Source organism: Neocloeon triangulifer, unplaced genomic scaffold (genome assembly GCF_031216515.1).
Source record: "Neocloeon triangulifer isolate White Clay Creek 2 clone unplaced genomic scaffold, ASM3121651v1 ptg000006l, whole genome shotgun sequence".
In the NCBI taxonomy this organism is placed as follows: domain Eukaryota; kingdom Metazoa; phylum Arthropoda; class Insecta; order Ephemeroptera; family Baetidae; genus Neocloeon; species Neocloeon triangulifer.
The window spans coordinates 359028-382097 of NW_026775549.1; the positions used below are offsets into that span (position 1 = coordinate 359028).

Here is a 23070-nt window from a genome sequence, read left to right on the forward strand (position 1 = left end):
CATTTTTCAAGTCGTTATTAAAATATGAACGGCCGCCGCGGAATAGTACTATTTTATGCTGGTGCAATCAAGACTGGCTTTTGCATGAGATCTTTTAATAGGCGGCTTGAACGAGAGGAGAGAAAATTTCCATTTTTTTTCTTTTAATATTGATTGGACGCGGCAAAATCTGGCAGTTAGAGTGGCGCTTGACGTCGGTGGCACTAAATTGGTAAAGGCAAAATAACGGGTCTCCCATTCGAAATTCGTAGATTTTCTCTTTTCTCTCTCTCCGATCAGCCGAAAGGGTCACGCCACCGTATTTAGGTTCAAGTGTTAACAAAAGACAATTGCTAGATTGTCTGCCTCGCGTCCCTCTATTTTCCATTTCCATAATACTTTAAATGCAATCGACCGCCCGAGATGCTGATTTATGGCCGCGGACTAAAAATCTCTGCAACCCCGGTGCTCACGCGACCGGAGGATGATCGCGTAGGCCGAGAGCCAGCCAGCCGACCGGCCGGCGTTTTAAAACCTGATTGTTAACAAACACATGGCCACACGAGTGCTAAAATCGCGCGACGTCTTTCTGCTTTTCGCTCGACGCAAAGCATTTGGTACCTTTCCAACAAGAACAACGATCTTATCCGCATTTGCATCCCGCCTGCTGAGAATTTTTACGCGGCCTGCCAAACCGGCGTGCGCACTTTTCTGATCAGCTAATGCTTTGGAATTATATGTATATACAGGTTTTGTGCTTATACACTTGATAATGATCGTCGCCGTGTCTTTCTCGTGCGAAAATTAATGGGGCTGTCAAAAGACTGCTCATTAACTGGAGCGCCTGGCAACGAAACTGGCTCCTGCCAAGAGGCGCCACTTTCTTGTTCCGAGTGTTAGTTCCAGATTGTTCTTTTTTGTTGAGCCTCGATATTTTTTTTCAATTTTTGTTTAATTATTTCTCAATAATTTCTTCTTTTCAAAATTAGGTTAAAGTAATTGATAACCGGATGCAATTAAATATGAGGAGGATGAAATGTGATAAGTCGATCAGCCATGGATATATTGTTACGATTTCTATTCAAACAACCAACGCCGCACTTGCTTCAATGACAAATAAATAGTATTATACTTTTAATGAAAACTCAAAGTGCAAGGCATTTCAATAATGGAAATTGCTCTGCAAGCTTTTTACGCGCTATTGTCCTCATTTAAAAACTATTTTAGTTGCAAATAAAGTACCGCAAAGCAATGATTTTCAACTTAAGTTAAAGCCATAAATTAACTTAACCAAGGAATGAGATTCATAAATTTTTTAAGATGTTAAAAGTAGTTTATTATTTTACACAAAAATCAAATGGAGTTCTACAAATGACGTTGAAAACAAGTTACCCCCTTCTTAGTCGCTATCCGATTCTGATTCAGAGACGGGCTCTTCGACTCTGATTTTGAACTTGTACTCTTGATCGCAGCCCAGGTATGCGTCAGACATGAAGTACAAAGTGTAGTCGTAGTCACCACACGGCTTGGGGGCAACAAAGTCAAGCTTGACCTTGGCCTTTTGCTGAAGTGTGAGCCGCTTAATGGACAGCAGGGCGTTTGTTTTTGGGTCACCGATCACTACCCACCATCCTTCCTCTCGTTTCTGCAACAAATTTCAAAGAAATTATAGACTTTGGTGAAATCTCTTCTACTGAAGCAATTGCGCATTGACAGAATAATTTCAAGGCGGAGAGCGTAATTACGACAAATTTGCAACAATTTCCTACCTGTGGGAAGAACGGTGCAATTACAGGGCCGGTCACTTCGTCTTCGCGCTCAAGATTTACGACAACATTAACTGTGTCTCCAATATGAATGTTTTCTTTCTCGAGCACATCGTAGTTCATTTCAATATTTGGATAGCGGTTGCAGAAGCGGGCCACGTCCACCATTTGTGCGTCTGACAACTGGAGCAGTTTGCTGCGCGCATCGTCTTCAAGTTCCATGATGTCAAAAACGGTTTCCACTTCTTTTGACAAACACCTCTCAATAATATCCTATCATAAAATTAAATTTAATTTCCATTCGCATCTGATAAAATCAGTACTAAAATACCTGTGTGAAATACGGCAGTTGTTTCAGGTAAGAGTCCTTGCTCCACATCGCCTGCGTCACCATTTGAGCCAACTCCATTGCAGCCACTGCAGGGGAGAGCCACCCGTTGGAGCTGAGCACATCGACACATGCCTGAATCAGCCTGATGGCCTTGCTGAGGATCATTTCTGTGTCCTGCTGCAACTCGGCTCCCAATTGCAGTCTCGACAAATGGGCTTGCAGCAGCAAGTTGGTCTTGACATGAGGGTCATTGTATTTGGGGTTGGGCACCTTGTTGGGTAGTTTTGAGGCCAGTGCCTTCAGGATGACGTCCTCTCTGTGCCTCACGGGAACATCTTCATACTCGGCAGCTGCAGAGATAATCTCCAGCAGTCCTCGAATTTTGGTCTTGTTGTTCAGGGAAAGACTGAAGAGTTCAATGGTGGTATAGTTTATGTAGTAATAGGCAGCAATCATGCCCAAATTGAGAGGCTGACAATCCATTTCATCTTCAACACTGATGCACTTAGACTGCTGCAAGTCACTCAAGGTATTTTCCACAAGCTCTGACAAGTGGTCCGACAAATGACGATGAGTGACACCTTGGAGGCCATAGTAGTTGGGATTCTGGGTGAGTCTGCGATACAGGAATGTCCAAGTAAGATAATCGACGGCATCTTGTTTGTTTTCAATGGTCTTTGTGACAATTTCGGCATTGAAGTGATCATGAAGACGATGATCCAAGTGACTCTGAAAAAATAAATATATAATTTAAATCATGGCAAAATAAAAGTTTAATGATTTAAATACCTCAACAGGCAGTGGTTCACTAAGGAACTTTTTGAAGAAGTCTTTTTTGGACGTCTGACACATCAAAACACATTTTGCATCATCATCTTCATTGGGTCTGTTTGCTCGGCCGACCATTTGAAGAACATCAGTAATCGGGTAGTCCTCATAAGCATGAACCTGTATATTGAAATTAAATTTTAAGAAAACTTTATAAAATGCAATTTGTTTATTACTTTGCCATTGTAGCACTGTGTGTCCATGATGACGACCAAGTGGCCCGAAATGTTTGTGGCCCAGCAAAGACTTCTTGTCACGACTGCTACTTGAATGGCCCCAGTCTCAAACAACTGTTCCACAATCCTCAAGTCAGTGGCATTCAAGCCCTTGTGAATGTAAGCAACACCTTGCGATAGAGTCTCTCTCAGGGTCTAGATATGAATTATTTCTTTTAAGTCTAGAAGTAAAATCAAATTAATCAAAATACCTTATCAGATAGTTTCTCCAAATAGGGCTTCAAGTCATCAACTTCGACATGCAAGAATTGGTTTGGATTGCCCTCGGAGGCCGAGTATGTGAGAATGTCAATAGCAGTGAGACGAGCCTGTTTCCTTGTTGGCACGAAAACGATGGCAGGCTTGGTGCGACTGTGTCTCATGATACAGTTGTACACTGGCTTCGCCATGGCACTCATTCTGGTCTGATTGTGGGTGATGTTCAAGCCCTACAGAAACTGTCTCGTAAAATAATTCTTCCAGAAAAGTTGATATCAATACCTGGATATGAAGTTCCAAAGGCACTGGCCTCACGCTTGGGTGGAAGTTGAATGTGGAATTAGCAAGGCATCCCAGCCATTGAGCCATGTCTTTGGCATCTCCAATTGATGATCCAAGAGCGACGATCCTAATTTGTTTTTCCAGCTGGGATGAAATGTATCTCATTCGAGAGCATACAACTTCCAGGACTGGACCATCGTCTCCACCGATGAGCTGAAAAATTGTTTTATTTAAATATTATTTTATTTGCGCTTCCAAAAACAAATTAATTATACCTGAAGCTCGTCGACGATGAAAAGCTGCACAGACTGCACATTCTTACGCTGCTTCCATCTTCTTGATAAGACGTCCCACTTCTCTGCCGTTGTGACAATAATTTGACCCTTTGCAATGAGTTTTAAGTCTGTTCCTGTTTCTCCCGTCAGAAGAACAACCTAAAAAGATAATTGAATTAAGTTATAAAATTTTATATTGGAATAATATATTAACCTTTTTGCCCAAGACGGATCCAAATCGTTTGGCCCAGTCTGTGTAAACAATTTGCGCCAAGGCATCTTTAGCAACTAGGTAGACGCATCGACCATCGGGATTTTGGGTGAAGAGTCGAAGGACAGCAAACTCTGCAATGGTGGTCTTTCCCGACCCTGTGGGCGCTCCAACAAAGACATTGTCATCACTGTTGAAGACTGCGTTGAAGACTTGCGTCTGAATTGGGTTAAACTGCTTGAATTTGTCAGTGTAGAGTGACTCGAGTGTGGGATTTCGCAGAGCAGTGATGGGAAGAGGCTGCAAGTCCAGCAATTCTGTTGGAGGGGGATTCTTTTCGGGCAGAATCAAGTGCCTGAATGACACTGGCAACTGAGTTTCAGCACCTGGAGAGAAAAACAAAAATAATTTTTGTGGCTTTTTAATTAAAAAATAGCTAACCAATCCAGCGATCCGAAACAATCCTCAAGAAATATTGCGGTGGCAGGGGTTCAAAGACAGGAACAAAGAATTTGACCACATGCTCGTCTTGCGCAAATTTGGCTTTCAGCAGGAAATATTCACTGTGAAGGATAACTTCCGAGTCAACATCTTCCACAAGAATCCAAAATGCTTCAGAGGCACCATGGATTTTTTCATCCCATTGGAAGTCGGGTGTAATCGTGAGCTCGACTCGTAGGGTTGATCTGTGCATGACAAGTTAAAAAATAATCTTAAAGTGCATCTATAATTACCTTGTAACTGGCTGAATGTGAGTGGCCAAGTCCAGCTTGGGGAACTGATGAACATACTTGTGAATCATCTTGCCCAATTTAGGGACTCTGATGAGTTCTCCAATTTCATTTGGCCCTAAATCATACAATCGTTCCCAGGGGAAGTTTTTCTTTTCGATTTTCTTCACTATTTCTTCGGGCATTTTCCTGAACTGCCTCAGTGGAGACATCGATTGCCACATTCGTCGGTCAATCATTTTACATAGAGACAATGTCTTGTCAGCCAATTGAGCCCAGCCACGGAACATCACTGCAAAACACTTAAAGTAACAACTGCTTTTTAGATCAATGAAGTGATATTACCAATTTCAAAAATTGCTCGCATGAGACGTGACGCTGATTGAGTGACATAAACCATGTCCGACATTAATGCAAATCCTTCCAACTTGAGTTGAGAGATGTATGCTTGGAGCAGTACATTGACCTTTGCACTTGGCTCTTCAATACCCTCCTTGATTGGGATAGGGACGCGCTCAATCAACTTCTGCAATTCCAGTTTTTCTTCGTCACGCACAGTGATATTCCTGAACTCACTCGACAGGGAGAACACCCTAATAGTTAAATTGTAAATTGTTGCTCATTTTTGATAAAATTTATTTTCACTAACCTGAAAATTTCAATTTCACTTAAAGTGGGTTTCAGAAGCTGGTTGTAAGTTGACATAGAGTCGTGTGTGCAGTAGAAGTGACTGGCAATGCGGCCCAACTCCGTGACTTGCAGCGCTCCAGTTTTCCTGTCGTACTTGACAAGACCACTTCTGTCCAAAAGCACAGCTGCTGTGTGGATAAGATCAGCTCGTCGCTGCTCCAAGAGAGGGTCTTCCTTCAACATGTCATGAGTGACACCATATAAAGTTGGATGACGCAACATCCTGATGTACAAGTAGGTATATCCCAACCAAGTAACAGCATCTTGCACGTTTTGGATGGTGCCCAAAACAATTTCAGCATTGAGCATGTCAGGCAACTTGCTGATCATTTGTGACTCAATTGGAAGTTGTTGGTTCAGAAGTGACAAGTAGTACTGCAGCTCGCTATGGTTAGTGATTAGGATGCCTTCGCCCTTGGTATCATATTGCGGTCTGCCAGCACGCCCAAGCATCTATTTAGTCAAATTAATATCCGAGGAATATTTTAGCACAAAAATATTTACCTGCAGCACATCTAAGGCGCCTAACTCCATCCAACGACCCTTTTCTGGATTGTAAACCTGCGTTCCTTTGATGATTACAGTGTGAGCAGGCAAGTTGACACCCCAAGCAAGGGTAGCTGTTGACACTAAAACTTGAATGTGCCTGTCGGCGAACAAATCCTCCACCAAAGTTCTGTCCACTCTGGTCATTCCTGCATGATGGATGGCAAAGCCATAGGGTAGGAGATCTTTAAGTTCAGGATTCTTAACTTGGTCTGCTTCACTTCGTAATACTTCTGTTGATGCAGAGCCCTCACGCAAAAAGAGACCAAGAGTGTCCTTATCTAGACAAGCATCTCTCAAGGCTCTGGCAGTTTTACCTAAAGTAAATTGTTTTAATATGAAATTGATGCTACACTAAATAAAATTACCAGTCTCTTTTCTTGAGTGGACAAAGATCAGAACTTGGTTCTTGCCAGCCTGATCCATGACCTTTTCGTAGACAACATCATTCATGGCTTGGAAGCGCTTCAGCGCTTTCTTCTCTGTGATTCCAATGTATTGCTGCTCCAATGGAACAGGTCTGAAGCTGTTGTCAAAGAAGAAGAGACCCTATGAACAAAAAATGTTTTAGCTTGAAATATTTTTATTGCAAAAAAATTTACTCACAGTTTCAGTCTTGACACGAAGGAAAGTGGCTACGTCTTGGTAGTTTGGAAGAGTGGCACTGAGACCAACAATTCTCACATCTTCTTGCGTTGATTCAATGTTTCGAATTGTCCTTGCAACCAATGCCTCCAAAACAGGACCACGTTCATCGTGAAGCAAATGGATTTCATCCTATAAGAGCAATTTATGTATATAATAAAATGTATATAATTTTAATTTAAATATAATCACAATGATGACAAGTCGCACTAGTTGTGTGAAGCTCTTTTCTCCTCCCTTCCTCGTAATGATATCCCATTTTTCTGGAGTGCACACAATCACTTGTGTTGCAGCAATTTGCTCTCTTGTCAACTGATGATCACCAGTTAATTCAGACACAGTGATATTGTAAGACGCCAAACGCTATAATAACGAGTAAAATTATTATACTTAAAATGCAAATTTAAGTGCTGAAATTACCCTTCCAAAGTTGCCGACCATTTCCTGTACCAGTGATCTCATGGGAGCAACATAGATGATCTTAAACTCGTCAGCATTGATTGTGCCGTCAGCATTGATGTACTTGCCAATCTCTCTCATCATGCACAACATTGCCACATTTGTTTTACCAGCACCCTTTGAAGATATTGAAATATGAGATTAAATCAAAATTTACCTAGGAATAACTTACAGTAGGTGCACAAAGAAGCAGATTTTCATCGGACTCCAAAGCAGTTTTATGAAGTCTGCTCTGAATCCTGTTGAGCGTCTTGAAACCTTCAAATGCAGCCTGGGCATATTTAGGGAGCTTTTCAATTGGGAGTAGAGACTCGTTTGTCTGGAAAGCCTTGGGCTTAAGAGCGGGTACGTGGACTTCTTCGTAACCTGTAGATAATAAATGTCAGAATTGAAAAAGTTAATTTAAGATCAATGCCTTTTCTCTGCTTCCTGAAAGATCCCTCCGGCAATTGGCACTTCTTATTGGCCATAAAATGGCAGCCTTGTGTGAAAACCATGTCTTCGAAATCAAGAACCGACCTTGTGCCTGCAACCTGCCCAGCAGTTCCCTCGGGACCAACACCCTCATCTGCGTTCTTATGATGGCTGGAATTTTCATGATCAGATTGGGTTGATTTTTATTTCATCACTCAAAAGTACCTGGATCTAGTTTCAGAGCCATCTCCTTCCATATCTTCCTCTTTGCCAGTCTCAAGTTGCAGTAGAATTTTCGCCAGAGCTGGATCATCTTTCATTTTGGATTTCAACGACTCCTTGTCGGAATCACTCTGAGACGAAGCCAACAATGTGCAGTACACAACTAAAATATATTGAGTAATATTATTAAAAAAAAAATAATAATAATAATAACTCCAACTCACTCATCTGCCTGTGCTTTTTCAGCAGTTTGATGAAATCAAAACAGTCGTAACCCAAAAGTAGGACCAACTGAGTTTCTGCTTCACGATCGTCCGCAGCACTCTTCAAAACCGACAAAACCTCCGCCGCTTTTGCCTGAGACAGCATCGCATCATCATAATACTTTGAAAGGCAGCGTTGCAGCCAGTATGCATCAATGTCTAGAGGATGAAGAGTTGTCTTTTTCTTCTTCTCTATCTTTTCTCTTTCTGCAGCTGCCAGCTATTAAAGGTGCATTAGAAAATGTTGCTGGCAAAATAAAATTATTTACATTTTCAGCATGGATTGAAGTGTCTAGCCTAGCTTCCTCTCCTTCGTCCATATCCTCTATGTCCTCGCACACCTCCCCATGCTTGTCCTCATCATCTTCGTCTGAGCTTTCCTCAAACTGGCAGTTAATGCCGTATGTTTCATCAATATTCTCATCTGAAAGATATCAATAAGTAATTATTATTGATTTAAGTGTTGTTACATAACAAAATAAAATATCAATTCAACTTACCAGCATTATTGGCATCAGAGTTGAAGTCGGTGATTTTCTTTCCCAGGTTTGTCAGCAGCGCAAACCTCTCTTCGGCAATTGTGCCAAGTAAAGACTCAGTCTCTTTTTTCTTGTCTTTGTCTTTCAGCTTATCATTTTTCAAGACTGTCAAGACTTCATCAGCTGCTCCACAAAGGATGTCTCGTGGCTGGAAGTTCAATTTTGAGCAATTTATTTTTACAAAAAATATACTTATTATTAGAAAAAATTACCTGATCTCCTAATGCCTCTTGAATGAAGCTCAGCAGAACCTCGTAGGTCTGCCTAGTCTCTTGAGTTTTTGGTCTATATAAAATTCCAGCAACATCGTCAATGTGATCGTCCAAAATGTTGGAACCCTTCATTTTTGTAAAGTCATATTGGGCCTCATCTCGCTTCTGCCTCTTTGCCTTTCTTTCTTCCGTTTTTTCAGGCCTGCTACGTTGGTACCGGTCGCCCATTCTAGTACCATCCAACCTCCCGACAAGGGAAACAACTTCTCCGGTCGCTTCATCTCGACTACGGCGCTCGATCAAACGAGTGTCCGCTTGCAAGACAAGATTGGAGTTCTGAAAATAATCCAATTCAATGATGCAAACTCTTTATTTTTCAAGTTATTTCAATTTACCGCTTTGTACTCGTACTGCTGCTGACGAGCCGCGGCATCCGCCATGGCTGAAAGTGTTTTATTTCGCCCTCTCTGCTAAAATTGGTTGGAATCGTGTCTTCTCTGCGGCAACAAGAAATATTTTTCCGTAGAAAGTTTGCTCGGCAATGAGTCTGTGGCCAAAATTTGGCAAATTACCTGAGGAAAATGTTGAGAAAGGAGAAAGCGGCAGACGCGTGGTTGATAAACACAAATCACAAATTCTGCAACTGTGCTGCCCCTGGCGGTAACTTTTCAAGCAGAAAGCAACCTCCTTGTCTGCGCGTGCGACGTGCGACTTGAGACGAGCAAACGGAGCAACCTCGCAAGGAGGAAAGCTTTGGACCAGTTTTTCAGTGCGAAAAAATGCCCATTTGTTATTGTTTGCCATTTTGTGTGTGAGGGTTGTTTGTGTCTTAAAAATTTTTGCTGAAATTTTCGGAATTCATTGCTTTTTGATCGCATCAAAAAATTTCGGAATTTTGGAGAAGCGGTTTGAATCGGCAAACTTTGCACCAGACAAGAATGAGACTCGGAGACGCTGAGAAATATTTTGCAGCATTCGTAATTTAAACTGCGGCTATGTGAATCTGATGGTGGCGGAAAACCCCTGCTCATGGCGTAAAATCTAAATGATGCATTTGTTTCGCATTATCTGGTGCCCAGCATAAGACTGTTGAGCCAGAGAAAAACATCATTTCGTGAATGTAACCGCGATAAGAAGAGCTTTCATCTCTGTCTTGTGTTTATTCACTTGCTAATTTGCTGTAAACATTTAAGGTCGGCAAATAACTTAAAAAGTTTGAACATAGAACATACTTAAACTGATGTTTTCAATTTTAATCTTTCTCAGGTCACGATGGCCACCATTCCCTCCACAGCACCCACCTCCGCCGATGCTTGTTTGAGTATCGTCCACTCTTTAATGTGCCATCGCCAGGGTGGAGAATCTGAAGGGTTTTCTAAAAGGGCGATCGAAAGCCTTGTTAAGAAGCTGAAGGTAGGGAGAAAAATTACATTCTCTATATAAATCAATTTCTAATTTTTATTTATAGGAAAAAAGGGATGAGCTAGACAGCTTGATCACAGCGATAACCACAAACGGCGCACACCCCAGCAAGTGTGTGACCATACCAAGAACTCTGGATGGGCGCCTGCAGGTTGCAGGCAGAAAGGGTTTTCCTCATGTAATATACGCACGCATATGGCGTTGGCCTGATCTGCACAAAAATGAACTGAAACATGTGAAATTCTGTCAGTTTGCTTTTGATCTAAAATGTGACTCTGTCTGCGTCAACCCCTACCACTACGAGAGAGTGGTTTCTCCAGGCATTGGTATTTTTTCCTTTTGATAATTTAATATTTTCTCACCACCCTTAAATTTGTTAGACCTATCAGGCCTTACTCTTCAGTCCTCTGGAGGACCCAGCCGTTTGTTGAAAGATGAGTACTCGGCAGGCGGCCCTAGTGGAATGGATGTAGACACCGAGACTGTAAACCAAGCCCTAGTAGCTCAGACTGTCCAGCATCATCCACCGCAGTCTCAGTATCAAATTATACCGCCGCCACAGGCCATCAGTCTCTCTGCAACTCCCAGAGGTCCACCTCCAATGTTGCAGAGCCCAGTGGTTGGTCCTGCATCTGTCGAGTCGGTCGTGTCCCCTCAACAGCCATCTAGTAATAGTGGTTTCTATTCTGGCTCTGAAGGGGTGGCCTCACCCTCATCCATTCCTGTGGAGCCTCCACAGCAGAGGCAGTCCGCGGGCATTGTCCCTTGCAATCTCATAAGTATGCTTTGATTAAGATAAAAAGAAGTTAATTAAAATCAGCATTTCTTTAGATTCTGGCAGCCAAAGTAGTAGCTCAATAAGTTCGGTTCCGCAGCCTCGTCTGCACCAAAACGGATTCCCCAGCACATCTAGTGTTGTTCCGCCAGTAACTCAGCCAGCACAGCCAGTTGCAAATATTTCACAACCACTCCAGCAGACACACCAAAGTCACCCTACTCAAGTAGTAGTTCTAAATTGCATGATGGATTTAGCATTGCTAATTTAAAAAAAAAATCTCTAGGTTGCATCTGTGACACAGTCAATGGCACCAAATACTCAGAAGCCCACCAGCACATCAATTCAGCCGCAACCTCCGCAGGTACAGCCACCTGCGCAGCAACAAAGGGTGACTCCTGGCATTCAAGGCACATCTCAAACGGCAACCTTTACTGGCAGCCAGGCCACATGGACGGGCAGCAACACCTTGACTTACACTCAAAGTATGCAGCCCCCACAGCAATCTGAGATTCGCTCCCCTCTGCCAGGATACTGTATGCCTGACTAATTTGCTGATTATACAAAATTCAAACTCAAATTGCTTACAGGGAGCCCTGATAGCTCTTCGCCTGCCACCACCGTAGCTGCGCCTGCGACAAATGCCCTTCGTATGCTCTCTACGCAGCCTGCACCTGAATATTGGTGTTCCATTGCCTACTTTGAGCTTGACACCCAGGTTTAATTTATGAAATGTTTATTTAAGACTTCCTAAATATTCAATTTAGGTTGGTGAGACTTTTAAAGTCCCTTCGAACTGTCCAAATGTTACTGTTGACGGCTATGTTGACCCCTCGGGTGGACACAGATTTTGTTTGGGAGCACTGAGTAATGTCCATCGAACAGATCAAAGTGAAAAGGCCAGGTAACCTTGAAGCTATTATAATAAAACGCAGTTCAAATTATGGTTTTTTCCACAGGTTACACATAGGCAAAGGTGTGCAACTTGATCTCATTGGAGAAGGTGATGTCTGGCTGCGCTGTCTAAGTGACCACTCCGTTTTTGTGCAGAGCTATTACTTGGACAGGGAAGCCGGCAGAACTCCTGGAGATGCTGTTCACAAAATTTACCCCACTGCATACATTAAAGTGATATTGACCCTCATTGTTAAAACATTGAAACTTATTCTCATTAATAGGTTTTTGATCTGCGGCAGTGTCACCAAGAAATGCAGCAGCAAGCTGCGAATGCCCAAACAGCAGCTGCTGTGACGGCAGCTGCAGTTGCAGGGCAAATTCCTGGACATATGGCAGCCGGTGGCATTGCCCCTGCCAGGCTAAGTAAGAGTAATGTCATTTTAATTATTTTTATTTTCCTCTCATCTTTCTTCAAAAACTGATTATATAAAATTTCTTTTGTTTTTCACTCTCAATCTTTTCGTCCTAAGATCAGCTCCAAACTAATGTTAGATATTCGCGTAGGTCTAAGTGCCGCTGTAGGCATTGGTGTTGACGACCTAAGACGATTATGCATTTTACGGCTCAGCTTTGTGAAAGGCTGGGGCCCAGATTACCCTCGAGGCTCAATCAAAGAAACACCGTGTTGGATTGAAGTAAGTTTTTCTTTTAAATTCTTAGAATGTAATAAATAATGGGGGGGGGGGGCATCGGAGAATGTCTCGGAGCGTCTCGCACGGTTTAGGGCCTCGGAGAACGTCTCGGAGAGCCTCGCTCGGTCACGGGCATTGGAGAACGCCTCCAAGCGTTCTGAACGAGGATTTTTTTTTAACTTAAACCACTTTTACATTTTTTTCCGGCCTGGGTTTTGTTTTAAATTTTTAAAACAATTTAATATTTAATTAAATATTCAATTAACTAATTTTTTTAATTTATGTCAAGAACTTTTCAAAAGTTGATTGAAGTAAAACATGCAATGGAAATTAATTTTAAAAGTGAAAATTTAATCAATCAAAATTCTGGAAAATGTGTGTGATGTCATAATTGTATTTCTTAAAAAAGTCATCATGTAATTTTTTTCCTCATCCAGAAAATCCAAACCTAGAAAGTTAACGACAAGAAAATGAATTTTATTTGTAACGGCTGATATGCTAGGTGAGAAAAACGCGCCGGCTGGGATAAACTAAAATTTCCTACCGCTTCCAAGTGCTAAATTTTTAGAGCCGATCCAAAATTTGTTCCGCCACTATCCTCTCGTGACAAAAGTCCTCCCGGGAGGGAATTCTCTAGTGAATGTTTCCCAATATAATCTCTATTGTGTACTTCCGCAGGTGCATTTGCACAGAGCTCTTCAGCTCCTCGACGAAGTTCTCCACACAATGCCAATTGATGGTGCCAGAGGAATTGATTGAAGCTATCAATGGAGTATTGGGAGAAGCCATTCTTCATTATGAAGCCTTGGTTTCGGAAGATTATAAGAATTTGTCTAATTCATCTCTTTGCAAAAACTATGATAATGGTAGCTAGATAAATTTTTGGAAATATTTTCATGTGGTCTTGTCATTTGTGAAATTCCAAAATTTTGTTATAAAATTTTATAATAATTTTAACAGACAAATAATAGACATTGACTGTAGCATATGATCATACTTTTAGAAGCTTAGAACATTGACTAGGGTAGTGATGCTTATAACATTAAGAAAAATGTGCAATAAAAATATTGTGAACAGCTGTTTTGAAACAAAAAGTACACATACAACTTTTTTGAGTGGCCCAATTATTTTTCAACTTTTATTCTTGTAAGCAACAGAATTACTTTAAGCTATTTAATACACTCGTATGAAAAGTTCAATATGATGGTGTTTTATTTTATTGATCTCAAAAACATACAGATCACCGAACAATGGAAGACTATGTAAGCTATGCAAATTATCCTTAAATGGTAAAATAAAAATAAAAAATTCATTTAAGATGACAATGCATATTATGTCTATCAGATATTTTAAATACACAATCTTTTGCAATTTTTATCTACGATACTAACTATAAGACACTTATTTCTTTCTAGTGGATTATTCAGACTACCTAGTTTCCTAAACAAAGGAATGAATTATGTTTTAAATCTTGTCTTCTAAACTTTTTGAATCAATATTCATTTTTGGAATTTATGTGCAAATAATTTCTTAATTATCTCCCCAATTCTTGTGAATTTCTGGTGCATTCAAGAACATAACAGCTCTTGAGTCCTGCATTATTATGTTGGAAGCATACTGCTGAGGAGCAGGTGCCAATTGCTGAGGCATCAAAGGCTCAATTACTGTTGCAACAGGTTGTGCTATGACAGGTTCGCTAATGATAGGAGTTGCCACATTTTGCTCCACAGGTCTCTTTCCGTGTGCTGACGCCTCATGATCCCTCAGTGTTTTTCTTTTGTTGCTCGAGAAGCAGCAAACACTGCATTTGTATGCTCGTTCACCAGTGTGAGTAAGTCTGTGGCGCCTCATGTCTCCACCTTGTGCAAAAGCTCGGCCACAAACATCACAGACGTACGGTCTTTCACCGGTGTGGGTCCGTAAATGAAGCTGCAGATGGATTTGGCGACCAAAGCTTTTGTGGCAATAATGGCATTCAAATGGTTTTAAACCCAAATGTGTCTGAAAAAAGGGAAAAATTATTAAAAAAGAAACATTTTAATTTAAGTATTTTAGATTACCTTTTGGTGCAGAATGAGATTCTCCTTGCTTCGAAACGCCTTGGGACATTGAGAGCAGTGGAATGGAGTTTCTCCTGTGTGTATTCTCTCATGCTTGATCAAACTCTGGCCGGTGATAAACCCTTTTCCACAGAAGGAGCAACGGTGAGGTCGTTCTCCAGTATGCGTTCTGATGTGCACCACCAGTTGAGCTCTTTGGGCAAACATCTTGGCGCAAAACTCACACTGAAAAATTCGTTCTGGTCTCGTACTGGCGTGGGTGCTCATGTGTCTCTTCAGACTTCCTTGACCCCACAACTTCTTACCACAGACCGTGCAGTCGACTTGCTTTATCAGCTCCGTGATATCCACAGGAGCCTGCACTTTCATGCGTCCTCTCACATGCATTTTTGCCTTGTGCGCACTAAGCAACTCTTTACTGGGAAAATATTCGCAGCATTGCCTGCAGTGATGGTCATAGGATTGGGTGTAAGGGTCTGATGTGCCGCTTTTAGCCACTTCCTCGGCAGTGTGCTCTCTGTGGTGAGTCATGGCTTCTTCAGCCGATGGAAGTACTATCGAGCAAACTGAGCAGCGGATGACTTCCCGACGGCGGTGATAGCGAGATTTGTGGTTGGTCAGGTATCTTTTACAAACAAAACCAGATCCACACTCGTCGCACTTGAACTTTTTGTCTGTGCTGTGCCTCTCGGTATGTGCTTTAAGACGGACAGAATCGTGGAATGATTTGGAGCAAATTGTGCAAGTGAAGTGTCTCTCTCCTGTGTGCCGCCGCATGTGGTACTCCAGTTTGGTGCGCCTGGAAAATTTTTTGTCGCACATAGTGCAAGGGAAGCCCATGTTCTTTTTCTCCTCGTCGGTCATGTGCACAAATTTGTGCTGCCTCAATGCATCGCATGTGCGGAACGATTTGCCGCAAATATCACAGACAGTTATTCGTTTGCCGGTGTGATTTTTCATATGTACTCTAAGACTGGTTTTAGCTGCAAAATCTAATCCGCAGTCCAAGCAAACAAATGGTTTTTTGGTTATATGCTCCACTTCTGTGTGCGCATTCAGCAAGCTCCGAGAGGCAAAAGTCTCTTTGCAGTGGAGGCAAGGAATGTTGTGAGGAGAGACAGCGTGCTTTTCTGCTGCCTCTTTTGAGTCAAATAGTTCTTCACAATCTTTGCACTGATACTTTTGGTGGGTGTTGCGAAGATGTTCTTTCAGATCAACTTCAGTTTCAAATGTCTTTTTGCAGGTTGAGCATGACAAAATAGATGTTTTCTTCCGATTCTTATTGCGTAGTCGATCTCGAAGTGGTACGTTTTCCAAATTTTCCACAGGTTTTCCCTGTACAGAGGCGTGTGAATCGTTAATGATCAGGTTTTCTTCTTTCCTCAATCTTGAACTTGCAAGCCTAGTTTGCCTTGCAGCATTGTCATTTGATGGCTGAAGTGTAAGTACAACCGAAGGCTGCAAAATTCAGAGTATCAGAAACATTCATCACATTTTTGACAAATAGTTAGCTACTTCTCTGGAAATTCCAGTGGTTATCATTGTTGTTTCGTTGACCCTATCTTTCAAAACAATTGATTCAGCAACACTTAGCTGCTGAGGAGAGATTCCTGGCAAATGCTGCACTTCATTTTCTCTACTCCACGTTGACGGCTCTAAAACTTGACTCTGCCAGCCATGCTTGTTAGCATCATGTATTTCATGGGGCACATCATCATGGAGTTGCCAATCACCACCAACGTCCTATTTCAATTTTATTATTATAAACCAAGGAAAATAAAATTGAAAATAACCTGGTTGGCACTGACAGATTCAGCTTCCATTAGACACCTTAATGTGGCATCTGCTTGGGCACATTTCAAAGCTGTTTGGTGGCAAAAATTCAAGTCCATCAGGCACTGACTGCAAAGTCGAACTGGAAGAGCGTCATTTGCACAGACCTAAAATTTTAAAGAGATGAAGAAGTGGAGATTGGCTTGCCAAATTGTGACTTACATTAAGTGAGAACATGTGCTTTAATTTTAGTGAAATATTATCTTTATCAGATCCATCATCATTGAATATTGGAATCATATTTTCACTTGTGCCAGCGCACATCCTACACAACTCCCACACTTCTGGAGGCTTTGCATTAGAGATCAAGGCATTGCTGAGAGAACCCTCGTCAGCCCCACTTTTGTCAATGTGCCAGTCTAAAAAAAAGTTTTTAATTAATGTGCAAAAAGACAAAACAATACAGCGCCATATAGAATAAAAAAAAAAATACCTCTATGGGAAACGACAGAAACCGTTGAAACATTGCCTGCAAGTTGTTGATTTAAAATTACGACTGTTCCGCAGAGCATGTTGTTGGGCAAATTTATGTTCGGCACAGCATCTTTCTTTAAAACTTTTTTTGGAGCGAAGTTTAGGAACTCTGAGTGAATAGTTTCAAAGTCATTTTCTGTGAAATGCAGCGAGCAAATCTGGCTCTCATCTGTTGGACTAATGCTGCACTTCTCTGCCCACAGACTTTTTAGGTACTCATTCTCCGGAAAGCAGAAAAACGCAAGTTGCTGAAGCTGAATGTCATTCAGATCCAGAGGCATGTGAAACCTAATGGACATAAAAGGAGATACATTTAATACATTTATCATTTACAGTAAAAAAGTAAACAGTTAACAAGCCAACCTGCAGGTAGGTATAGAGCAAAACATCGCCTTGCTGGTTTTAGCCATTTGCTTGAATTATCCAAATTTTCATCAAGTCGTACATGTTGGTAACAGAAATTAAATGTTGCTGTTTACGTATTAATCTGAAAGAAATATGTATTATTAAAATGTTAATACATTACATAATCCAAAACAAGATGTATTATTATCATATTATGCATTACATGTGCAGAAAATTTTTAGAAATGAAGAAATCGGGCTTTTCCTCGTTGTAAAAATTGTTTTTATTCAGAAACAAATGGCTCTTGTATTAGTCAGCGAGCAGCGCGTTTGCTCAAAATAAGGTCGCAGACCGTGACTGAAACTGGTAGAGCCATTTGTTTTTAAATAAAAAAAATTTTACAACGAGGAAAAGCCCGATTTCTTCATTTCCATGACCATCTCCTCGAGTGTCAACTTCTTCAAAAATAAAAATTAGAACTTTACTAAATACATAATATTACGGAAAAAAATGAATATACATATGTGTTTATTATTTTTTAATATTTAAGGCGCACACAATTTATTAATTAGAAAATTGTAACTTTTTACTTTTGTTAAGTTCAAATGCTGGCTGTGACAAAAATATATTTTTTTGCATCTCAAATTGCATTAGTATTTCATACCTCTTCAGTCACTTCCTTACTGAAAAGTTGATTTTATAACTCAACTTTTCGAAGCTACAATATTCTAAATATTGCACACAGCTATCTGATCTTGAAAATTAACAGTCAACTCTTTGTAAAACACTAATTATTTCTTCTATGATATTTAATTCTCTTCCATTGACCATTGTTGAAGGCGAGGTTTGTTTTGTTGTTCTTTTCAAGGATCCTGAATTTAGGGGGGCGGAGAGCTTTTTGCGGCGTTGCCAACACAATTCAATATTCAATGCAATGGCAATGTTGAACGGTTGGTTGTACGATTTGACGGCCTTGGAACCGGAACGAAAAGAGAAAACTAGAAAACGAGACTGAATCACCGAAGTATGGAAGCAAAGCAAGCAACAAATTCACGTCTTAGTTTCTTCGGAATGATTAGATTCGATTGATATTTTGAAAGTTGCGACCTACTAGACAGGTAATGAAGTTCTTCAAGAGTTCAAGAGCTTTGATCTTGATTTTTTTTGCAAATCCAAACTTATTGGCAGATAGAGTGGCAGTGGTATTCAAAATTGAACGCAATTTTGCAATTTTATGTTTTGTTGGGATATCACAGTTAGACAAGGCATGTCACGGCTCACGGCACGTTTAAAATGAACCACGCAGCTTCATGTCTGGTGGTTTTAAAAAAAGTCAAGCTCAAGACCGTGCAGTGTGTAGACCAGGCATAAACTACTATGTATGTACTAAATTTTGACAGAAAGACGAAATCGAGGAAAACCCCAAAACACGTGGTTTTTGCCGTCTCATATCTCACATCATTGACAACATTGTCATTAATAATAGCGAATAACGGTACATGGTACATGTCTCGTTAAGAAATTTTTATCTTGATTATTTTTTGCGAAATTTGATAGTTGATAACTTGATACATAATTTAGACCATTTTAGTCCTCGCTGTGCATGAAATAAAGTGAAATCTTCAAAATGGAGCGCTATTTCACTATGATTTTTTTATGTTTGACCCCAATCAAATTTTTTTGAAAAAAATATGGACCGATATCATACATGTTGCGGCTTTATTTGTATTCCATTGCCAATTGCTACTATCAAAAGCAATCCATTTTGATGATTCAGAATGCTGATGTTTTTATCTAGTATTTGGATTTCAGGTACATTGCGATGGCAATGGGTCGTCAGCAAAGTAAAAAACCTTTGACTACTCCACCAAATATAAATGAGCGGAAGGGCTCAAACTGTTCCATTGTGTCTGTTGGTTCAGGTAATTTAAATTAACTTTAATATTTACTTATATAATAATATCTAATATTAAATCATGGAAGAGTATAAAAGATTTTAATAATTCTGTGATATTTCAGTTTCCCACAGTAAGATTCATTTGCTGGCAAACAATAGATCACTGGCACGGCAGCTGAACAAGAAGAGACTGGAAACTCGCACCTTGAGAGACACAAACAGAAAGCTGGTAGTGGCATGCAATCAAGCAAAACATGCTTATAAACGACTGGTGGAAAAATACAACACCACCATCACTGTTCTGAAAAACATGCAGCAAGTGGTTCCTGGCATTTACAAGGACATATCCAAAGCTTTTGGCAGATTTGAGAACCTAAACTCATCTATTGCAAACTTTGATGTTGAAAATTTAGAAAATCTGGGGATCCTCAACAACATCACTTTGCCAGACGATAATCCACCCAAGCAAAATAAGGTGCCTCGGAAGCGGGCTAGAGGTATGTTTAAATGTTAAGTTTTGTTTAAATTAAAAAAATCTGTCTTGAACAGTTAACAGAGTGAGGCCCATGAAATACGGTCTTGTGCTGGGGAACCCTGTGGTTTCTCTCCATCGGCTACAGCCTCCACAATCGGCCCTTGCCGGACTTGATGAAGTAGATGATACCACTACTGATTCGGATACTGATACCAACGACATGTCTCATTCTGGCCATTCTGATGACACTACCCAGACTGATAATTCCCACACAAGTGAAAATTCTAGACCTGCTAATCAAACTTTTACCAAGTCACCAAATATGCCTAGTCAGAGAGTTGCTGAACTGACGCTTTCTGTTCCTGTGTTACAGGTATAAAAAATATTTGTAGTCAAAAAAATCTTATTCTAAGTACAAATTTTAATTATAGCATTCAATCAAAACCACTGCTTCACCTGCGAAGAGAATGAGACTCTCACCTCTAGGTTAGCAAAGCCATAATTTTATTTTTGCTTGTGCAGTTGTGCTAACACGTCTTCTTAAAATTTTTAGCAACCACGTCTAAGGCTGTAAATGGCAGGAGTCTAAATCAACAGCAACTCCAATTGTCCTCCCCCTGTCAAGTGATCATCGAGAATCTCTGTTCCGACAAATCCTGTGGTCCTTTATCCAGATTATCTGTTGCTACACCTACAAGAAAGGCCTCAAGCAGCATGTCCATAACTCCAATTCCAAGCCCATCAGCAAGATACCAGAAGAAAGACCAAAATGGTGAACAGGAAAACAATAAAAGTTCTTCTTCGCCTACTATCAAAAAGAAGTTGACTGACCAGGAGTTGATAAAGGTCCTCACTCCTATGCAGGTGCAAATAAAATTGAAGCCACTGAAGCTGGACTCGAACACTGAAAGTGAAAATTCGCCATCACCAAAGCCTGTGAAGCAAAAAAATAAAAACACTGGCTCCATAAATTCTTTGAGTGGTGACGAGGAAAATCAATTGGATGATGACGATATTGACAACATCTTCAAAGACATCAAGAAAACCCCCAAAGTAAAACCAACTCCTAAGAAGCTTAATGCACAGAAGAAACCCTCAAACCAATTGAAAGTGAAAATGTTTGGCAATAAGAGTCCTCCTGGTAAGATTCTCAACAAGACGTATGTGAAAAGCAAAGGTTCTCCAAAACCTGAAAAAGTTACTTACAGACGCAAAAAATTAATGCCCAAAAAAGATGAACCAAATGGTGGCCCTTCTGTGGATACTACAAATGAGAAAATGGAAGACGTGATGCATGCTAAACTCCCAAAACCAAATTTGCAAATGAATGGAAAATTTCCTTTATCAACCAAGCCGATTGGTGTTAATTGTTTGGCCAACACTGACAAGGAAGAAGAACCTGTATCTCAAAATGTCTTGCCACTCGCAATCAATGGAAATGAGATGTCTGACAATAAAGTGATTGAAAATGATGAGAGCCAAAAGGCTGAGAGGCAGGTCCCTCAAAAAAAGCAGAAATACAAGCCAGGTCCTAAATGCAGGAAACTGGCTGTGAAGACTGATGCTGAAGAAGAAAAACCAAAGTCACCCGAGGAAGAAGCTCGAAAGCCGCCAGAGAAAGAAGAACCAAAGCCTCCAGAGAAAGAAGAACCAAAGCAGCCAGAGAAAGAAGAATCAGAGCCCAAAATATTTAAAAACCAAGCTGGCAAGGTTGAAAAACAGAAATGCTATAATTCAGCTGTACCTGTGCCTAAGAAAGTGAGACCAATGCCTATGTCCAAGAAGAGGGAGCTAGGGATAGTCATTGATGAGGACATACAGATTATCTCAGAGATGACAGTGTCAAATATGTTGAATTTGGAGCAAATCAAAGCTGAAAAAATGAGCCTTGAAGCGTCATCAGATGGACCAACAGAGACTAATGACGACATGAAGAGCTTCCTCCATAGACTGTCACTAGAGGATCCCTTGGAAGGCACCAGCCGTCAGCACATCTACAAGAAGCCTGTTACTCGCCCCGAGCCTTGCAAGGAGAAGAAAATGAGTCTTCGCCATCAGCAAAACAAAAGCTACGAAGAATCTCCTTTGTCGGAAGGGCCCATTGATGACGATATAACTTGGAGACCTGGCATGAATATGGGAATGCAATCTGGAATGCTGCAGCGTGGCCAAATTGGCAAGAAGAAGTGATGCAGCTGTAAGTGCAACCTGTTCTGTTCCTAAAGAGAGAGTGACCAATTTATATCCTTAATTCTTAAAATGTGTGGTAAATGAATTCCAGAATTTAGTTTGCCATTAGCTCAGAAATATACTTAAAGAATAGCCATCACACAATGTATGAAAAGTTGCACAATTATAAACAAAAATTAAATGAAATATTAGCGTCCAGTTCGGACCGTGCAATTTTATTATAACGATACAAACAATATATTATTATTATCTGGAATTATGCAAGAATTGCTAAAATCTTATAATATTTACAAGAAAATGGAATTCAATAAAGTTTCCTAATTATTTTTTTTATCTATTTCTTTAAATTTAAATGCCTATATTTTTAAGTTACTTTGAATTTGCTTTTTTAAAGAATACGCTGGTGCTCAAGTAAAATACATTATTAAATTAAAAGAATCAACACTGGAGAAATTTTTATCAAATGGTTTTATTCATAATTTATTAATTAATCGGTGAGTTAAAAGATAAGTAATTGTATCTCGGGCTGCGCGTGTCTATCTGGTCCAGCAAGTGGCGCTACGCAATGATTTAGACATGAAAAGTTAGGAGATGAGGGTTGCGGGGTCGATACAGCGTTTATGGTGCCTGGAGCCTCCTGTTGTTAACAGCAGCGGCAGCATCGCTTTTTATATCACGTTCGCCCCTTTGTGCAATTATCAAGGATACAAAGTGGATGGATGCATGTGCGCGAGAGAGCGGCTGATAAATTTGCGCTGGAATGCCACTTTGCGAGAGCCGCCGGCAAAAAGTGGCCACAAACGTTTTGACAAATTTCGGCCCTAAAAAAAAAGAAAAATTCACGCTCTTTTAACTTTTTATTTTAATTTCCATCGAGATTGCGGCGGGATTTATGTTTTGAAAAAGGAGCATAGAGCACGCGGAAGGCGAATTTTGAAAGAAATTAGTATAATCGAGCGTTGACCCTTGTGTGTGTCTTTGTATGGAGCCACGTCCTTGATTGTTCCGTCAAGAAACGAGATGAGAGAGAGAGGGAGATTCCTTTCACACTGCACGCAGCCACCTGGCGGTGCAGCATCGTGTAGGATGTTCTATGGTGGATTCGTTATTTAATAATTTAATACCCACGGCAGACACAAATCAGAGCACGCACCGAGTTATGAAGGTTTAATGATGTAACTCA

The 23070-nt window shown here is 40.6% G+C and overlaps 4 protein-coding genes across 8 annotated transcripts; 2 read left to right on the forward strand and 2 right to left on the reverse strand.

Moving 5' to 3' along the window:
• Positions 1-1290: 1290 nt before the first annotated feature.
• On the reverse strand, positions 1291-9492 carry LOC132194449 (U5 small nuclear ribonucleoprotein 200 kDa helicase). The gene is made up of 27 exons (XM_059615721.1): positions 9400-9492; positions 9223-9324; positions 8828-9163; positions 8577-8763; positions 8346-8500; positions 8038-8296; positions 7817-7976; positions 7593-7762; positions 7350-7543; positions 7139-7294; positions 6911-7081; positions 6680-6850; positions 6442-6622; positions 6032-6390; positions 5487-5980; positions 5183-5430; positions 4841-5129; positions 4548-4792; positions 4110-4492; positions 3896-4054; positions 3621-3833; positions 3332-3568; positions 3081-3275; positions 2866-3024; positions 2077-2805; positions 1749-2018; positions 1291-1624 (listed from the first exon to the last, which is right to left on the reverse strand). The coding sequence occupies exons 2-27, from the start codon at positions 9265-9267 to the stop codon at positions 1379-1381; spliced, it is 6411 nt and encodes a 2136-aa protein (XP_059471704.1). The 5' UTR covers positions 9268-9324; positions 9400-9492; the 3' UTR covers positions 1291-1378.
• A 46-nt stretch (positions 9493-9538) lies between these two features.
• Positions 9539-13812, forward strand: LOC132194451 (mothers against decapentaplegic homolog 4). Of its 5 annotated transcripts, none has more exons than XM_059615725.1 (12): positions 9539-10040; positions 10094-10240; positions 10296-10575; positions 10630-11028; positions 11081-11250; positions 11311-11560; positions 11615-11742; positions 11792-11928; positions 11984-12152; positions 12203-12350; positions 12474-12616; positions 13292-13812. In XM_059615725.1, the coding sequence occupies exons 2-12, from the start codon at positions 10100-10102 to the stop codon at positions 13370-13372; spliced, it is 2046 nt and encodes a 681-aa protein (XP_059471708.1). In that variant the 5' UTR covers positions 9539-10040; positions 10094-10099; the 3' UTR covers positions 13373-13812. The 5 variants fall into 5 exon arrangements, with proteins under 5 accessions (XP_059471708.1, XP_059471709.1, XP_059471706.1 ...); XM_059615726.1 differs by having other exon boundaries at positions 9539-10020; positions 12203-12344; XM_059615723.1 differs by having other exon boundaries at positions 9540-10020.
• LOC132194450 (zinc finger protein 665-like) lies at positions 13721-18196 on the reverse strand. Its single transcript, XM_059615722.1, has 8 exons — positions 17990-18196; positions 17344-17467; positions 16940-17268; positions 16669-16865; positions 16467-16613; positions 16189-16416; positions 14674-16131; positions 13721-14614 (listed from the first exon to the last, which is right to left on the reverse strand). Exons 2-8 carry the CDS (start codon positions 17388-17390, stop codon positions 14144-14146), a joined length of 2877 nt encoding a protein of 958 aa, XP_059471705.1. The 5' UTR covers positions 17391-17467; positions 17990-18196; the 3' UTR covers positions 13721-14143.
• Positions 18197-18285: 89 nt separating this feature from the next.
• On the forward strand, positions 18286-22207 carry LOC132194320 (neurofilament heavy polypeptide-like). The gene is made up of 6 exons (XM_059615501.1): positions 18286-18443; positions 19138-19247; positions 19345-19719; positions 19772-20070; positions 20129-20183; positions 20251-22207. Exons 2-6 carry the CDS (start codon positions 19148-19150, stop codon positions 21885-21887), a joined length of 2466 nt encoding a protein of 821 aa, XP_059471484.1. The 5' UTR covers positions 18286-18443; positions 19138-19147; the 3' UTR covers positions 21888-22207.
• Positions 22208-23070: the final 863 nt, after the last annotated feature.

Excerpts from the sequence above, each read along its gene's own strand:
- LOC132194449 (XM_059615721.1), bottom strand. The coding sequence starts at position 9,267 with ATGGCGGATGCCGCGGCTCGTCAGCAGCAGTACGAGTACAAAGCG. Across the intron at positions 3,025-3,080 it reads CACAGTGCTACAATGGCAAA|GTTCATGCTTATGAGGACTA; the intron begins GTAATAAACAAA and ends TTCAATATACAG. Across the intron at positions 2,806-2,865 it reads GTGAACCACTGCCTGTTGAG|AGTCACTTGGATCATCGTCT; the intron begins GTATTTAAATCA and ends TTATTTTTTCAG.
- LOC132194451 (XM_059615725.1), top strand. The coding sequence starts at position 10,100 with ATGGCCACCATTCCCTCCACAGCACCCACCTCCGCCGATGCTTGTTTG. Across the intron at positions 11,029-11,080 it reads TGTCCCTTGCAATCTCATAA|ATTCTGGCAGCCAAAGTAGT; the intron begins GTATGCTTTGAT and ends GCATTTCTTTAG. Across the intron at positions 11,251-11,310 it reads ACCAAAGTCACCCTACTCAA|GTTGCATCTGTGACACAGTC; the intron begins GTAGTAGTTCTA and ends AAAAATCTCTAG.
- LOC132194450 (XM_059615722.1), bottom strand. The coding sequence starts at position 17,390 with ATGGCTAAAACCAGCAAGGCGATGTTTTGCTCTATACCTACCTGCAG. Across the intron at positions 16,866-16,939 it reads TTCTGTCGTTTCCCATAGAG|ACTGGCACATTGACAAAAGT; the intron begins GTATTTTTTTTT and ends ACTTTTTTTTAG. Across the intron at positions 14,615-14,673 it reads ATCTCATTCTGCACCAAAAG|ACACATTTGGGTTTAAAACC; the intron begins GTAATCTAAAAT and ends CCCTTTTTTCAG.
- LOC132194320 (XM_059615501.1), top strand. The coding sequence starts at position 19,148 with ATGGCAATGGGTCGTCAGCAAAGTAAAAAACCTTTGACTACTCCACCA. Across the intron at positions 19,248-19,344 it reads CATTGTGTCTGTTGGTTCAG|TTTCCCACAGTAAGATTCAT; the intron begins GTAATTTAAATT and ends GTGATATTTCAG. Across the intron at positions 20,071-20,128 it reads TTTCTGTTCCTGTGTTACAG|CATTCAATCAAAACCACTGC; the intron begins GTATAAAAAATA and ends TTTTAATTATAG.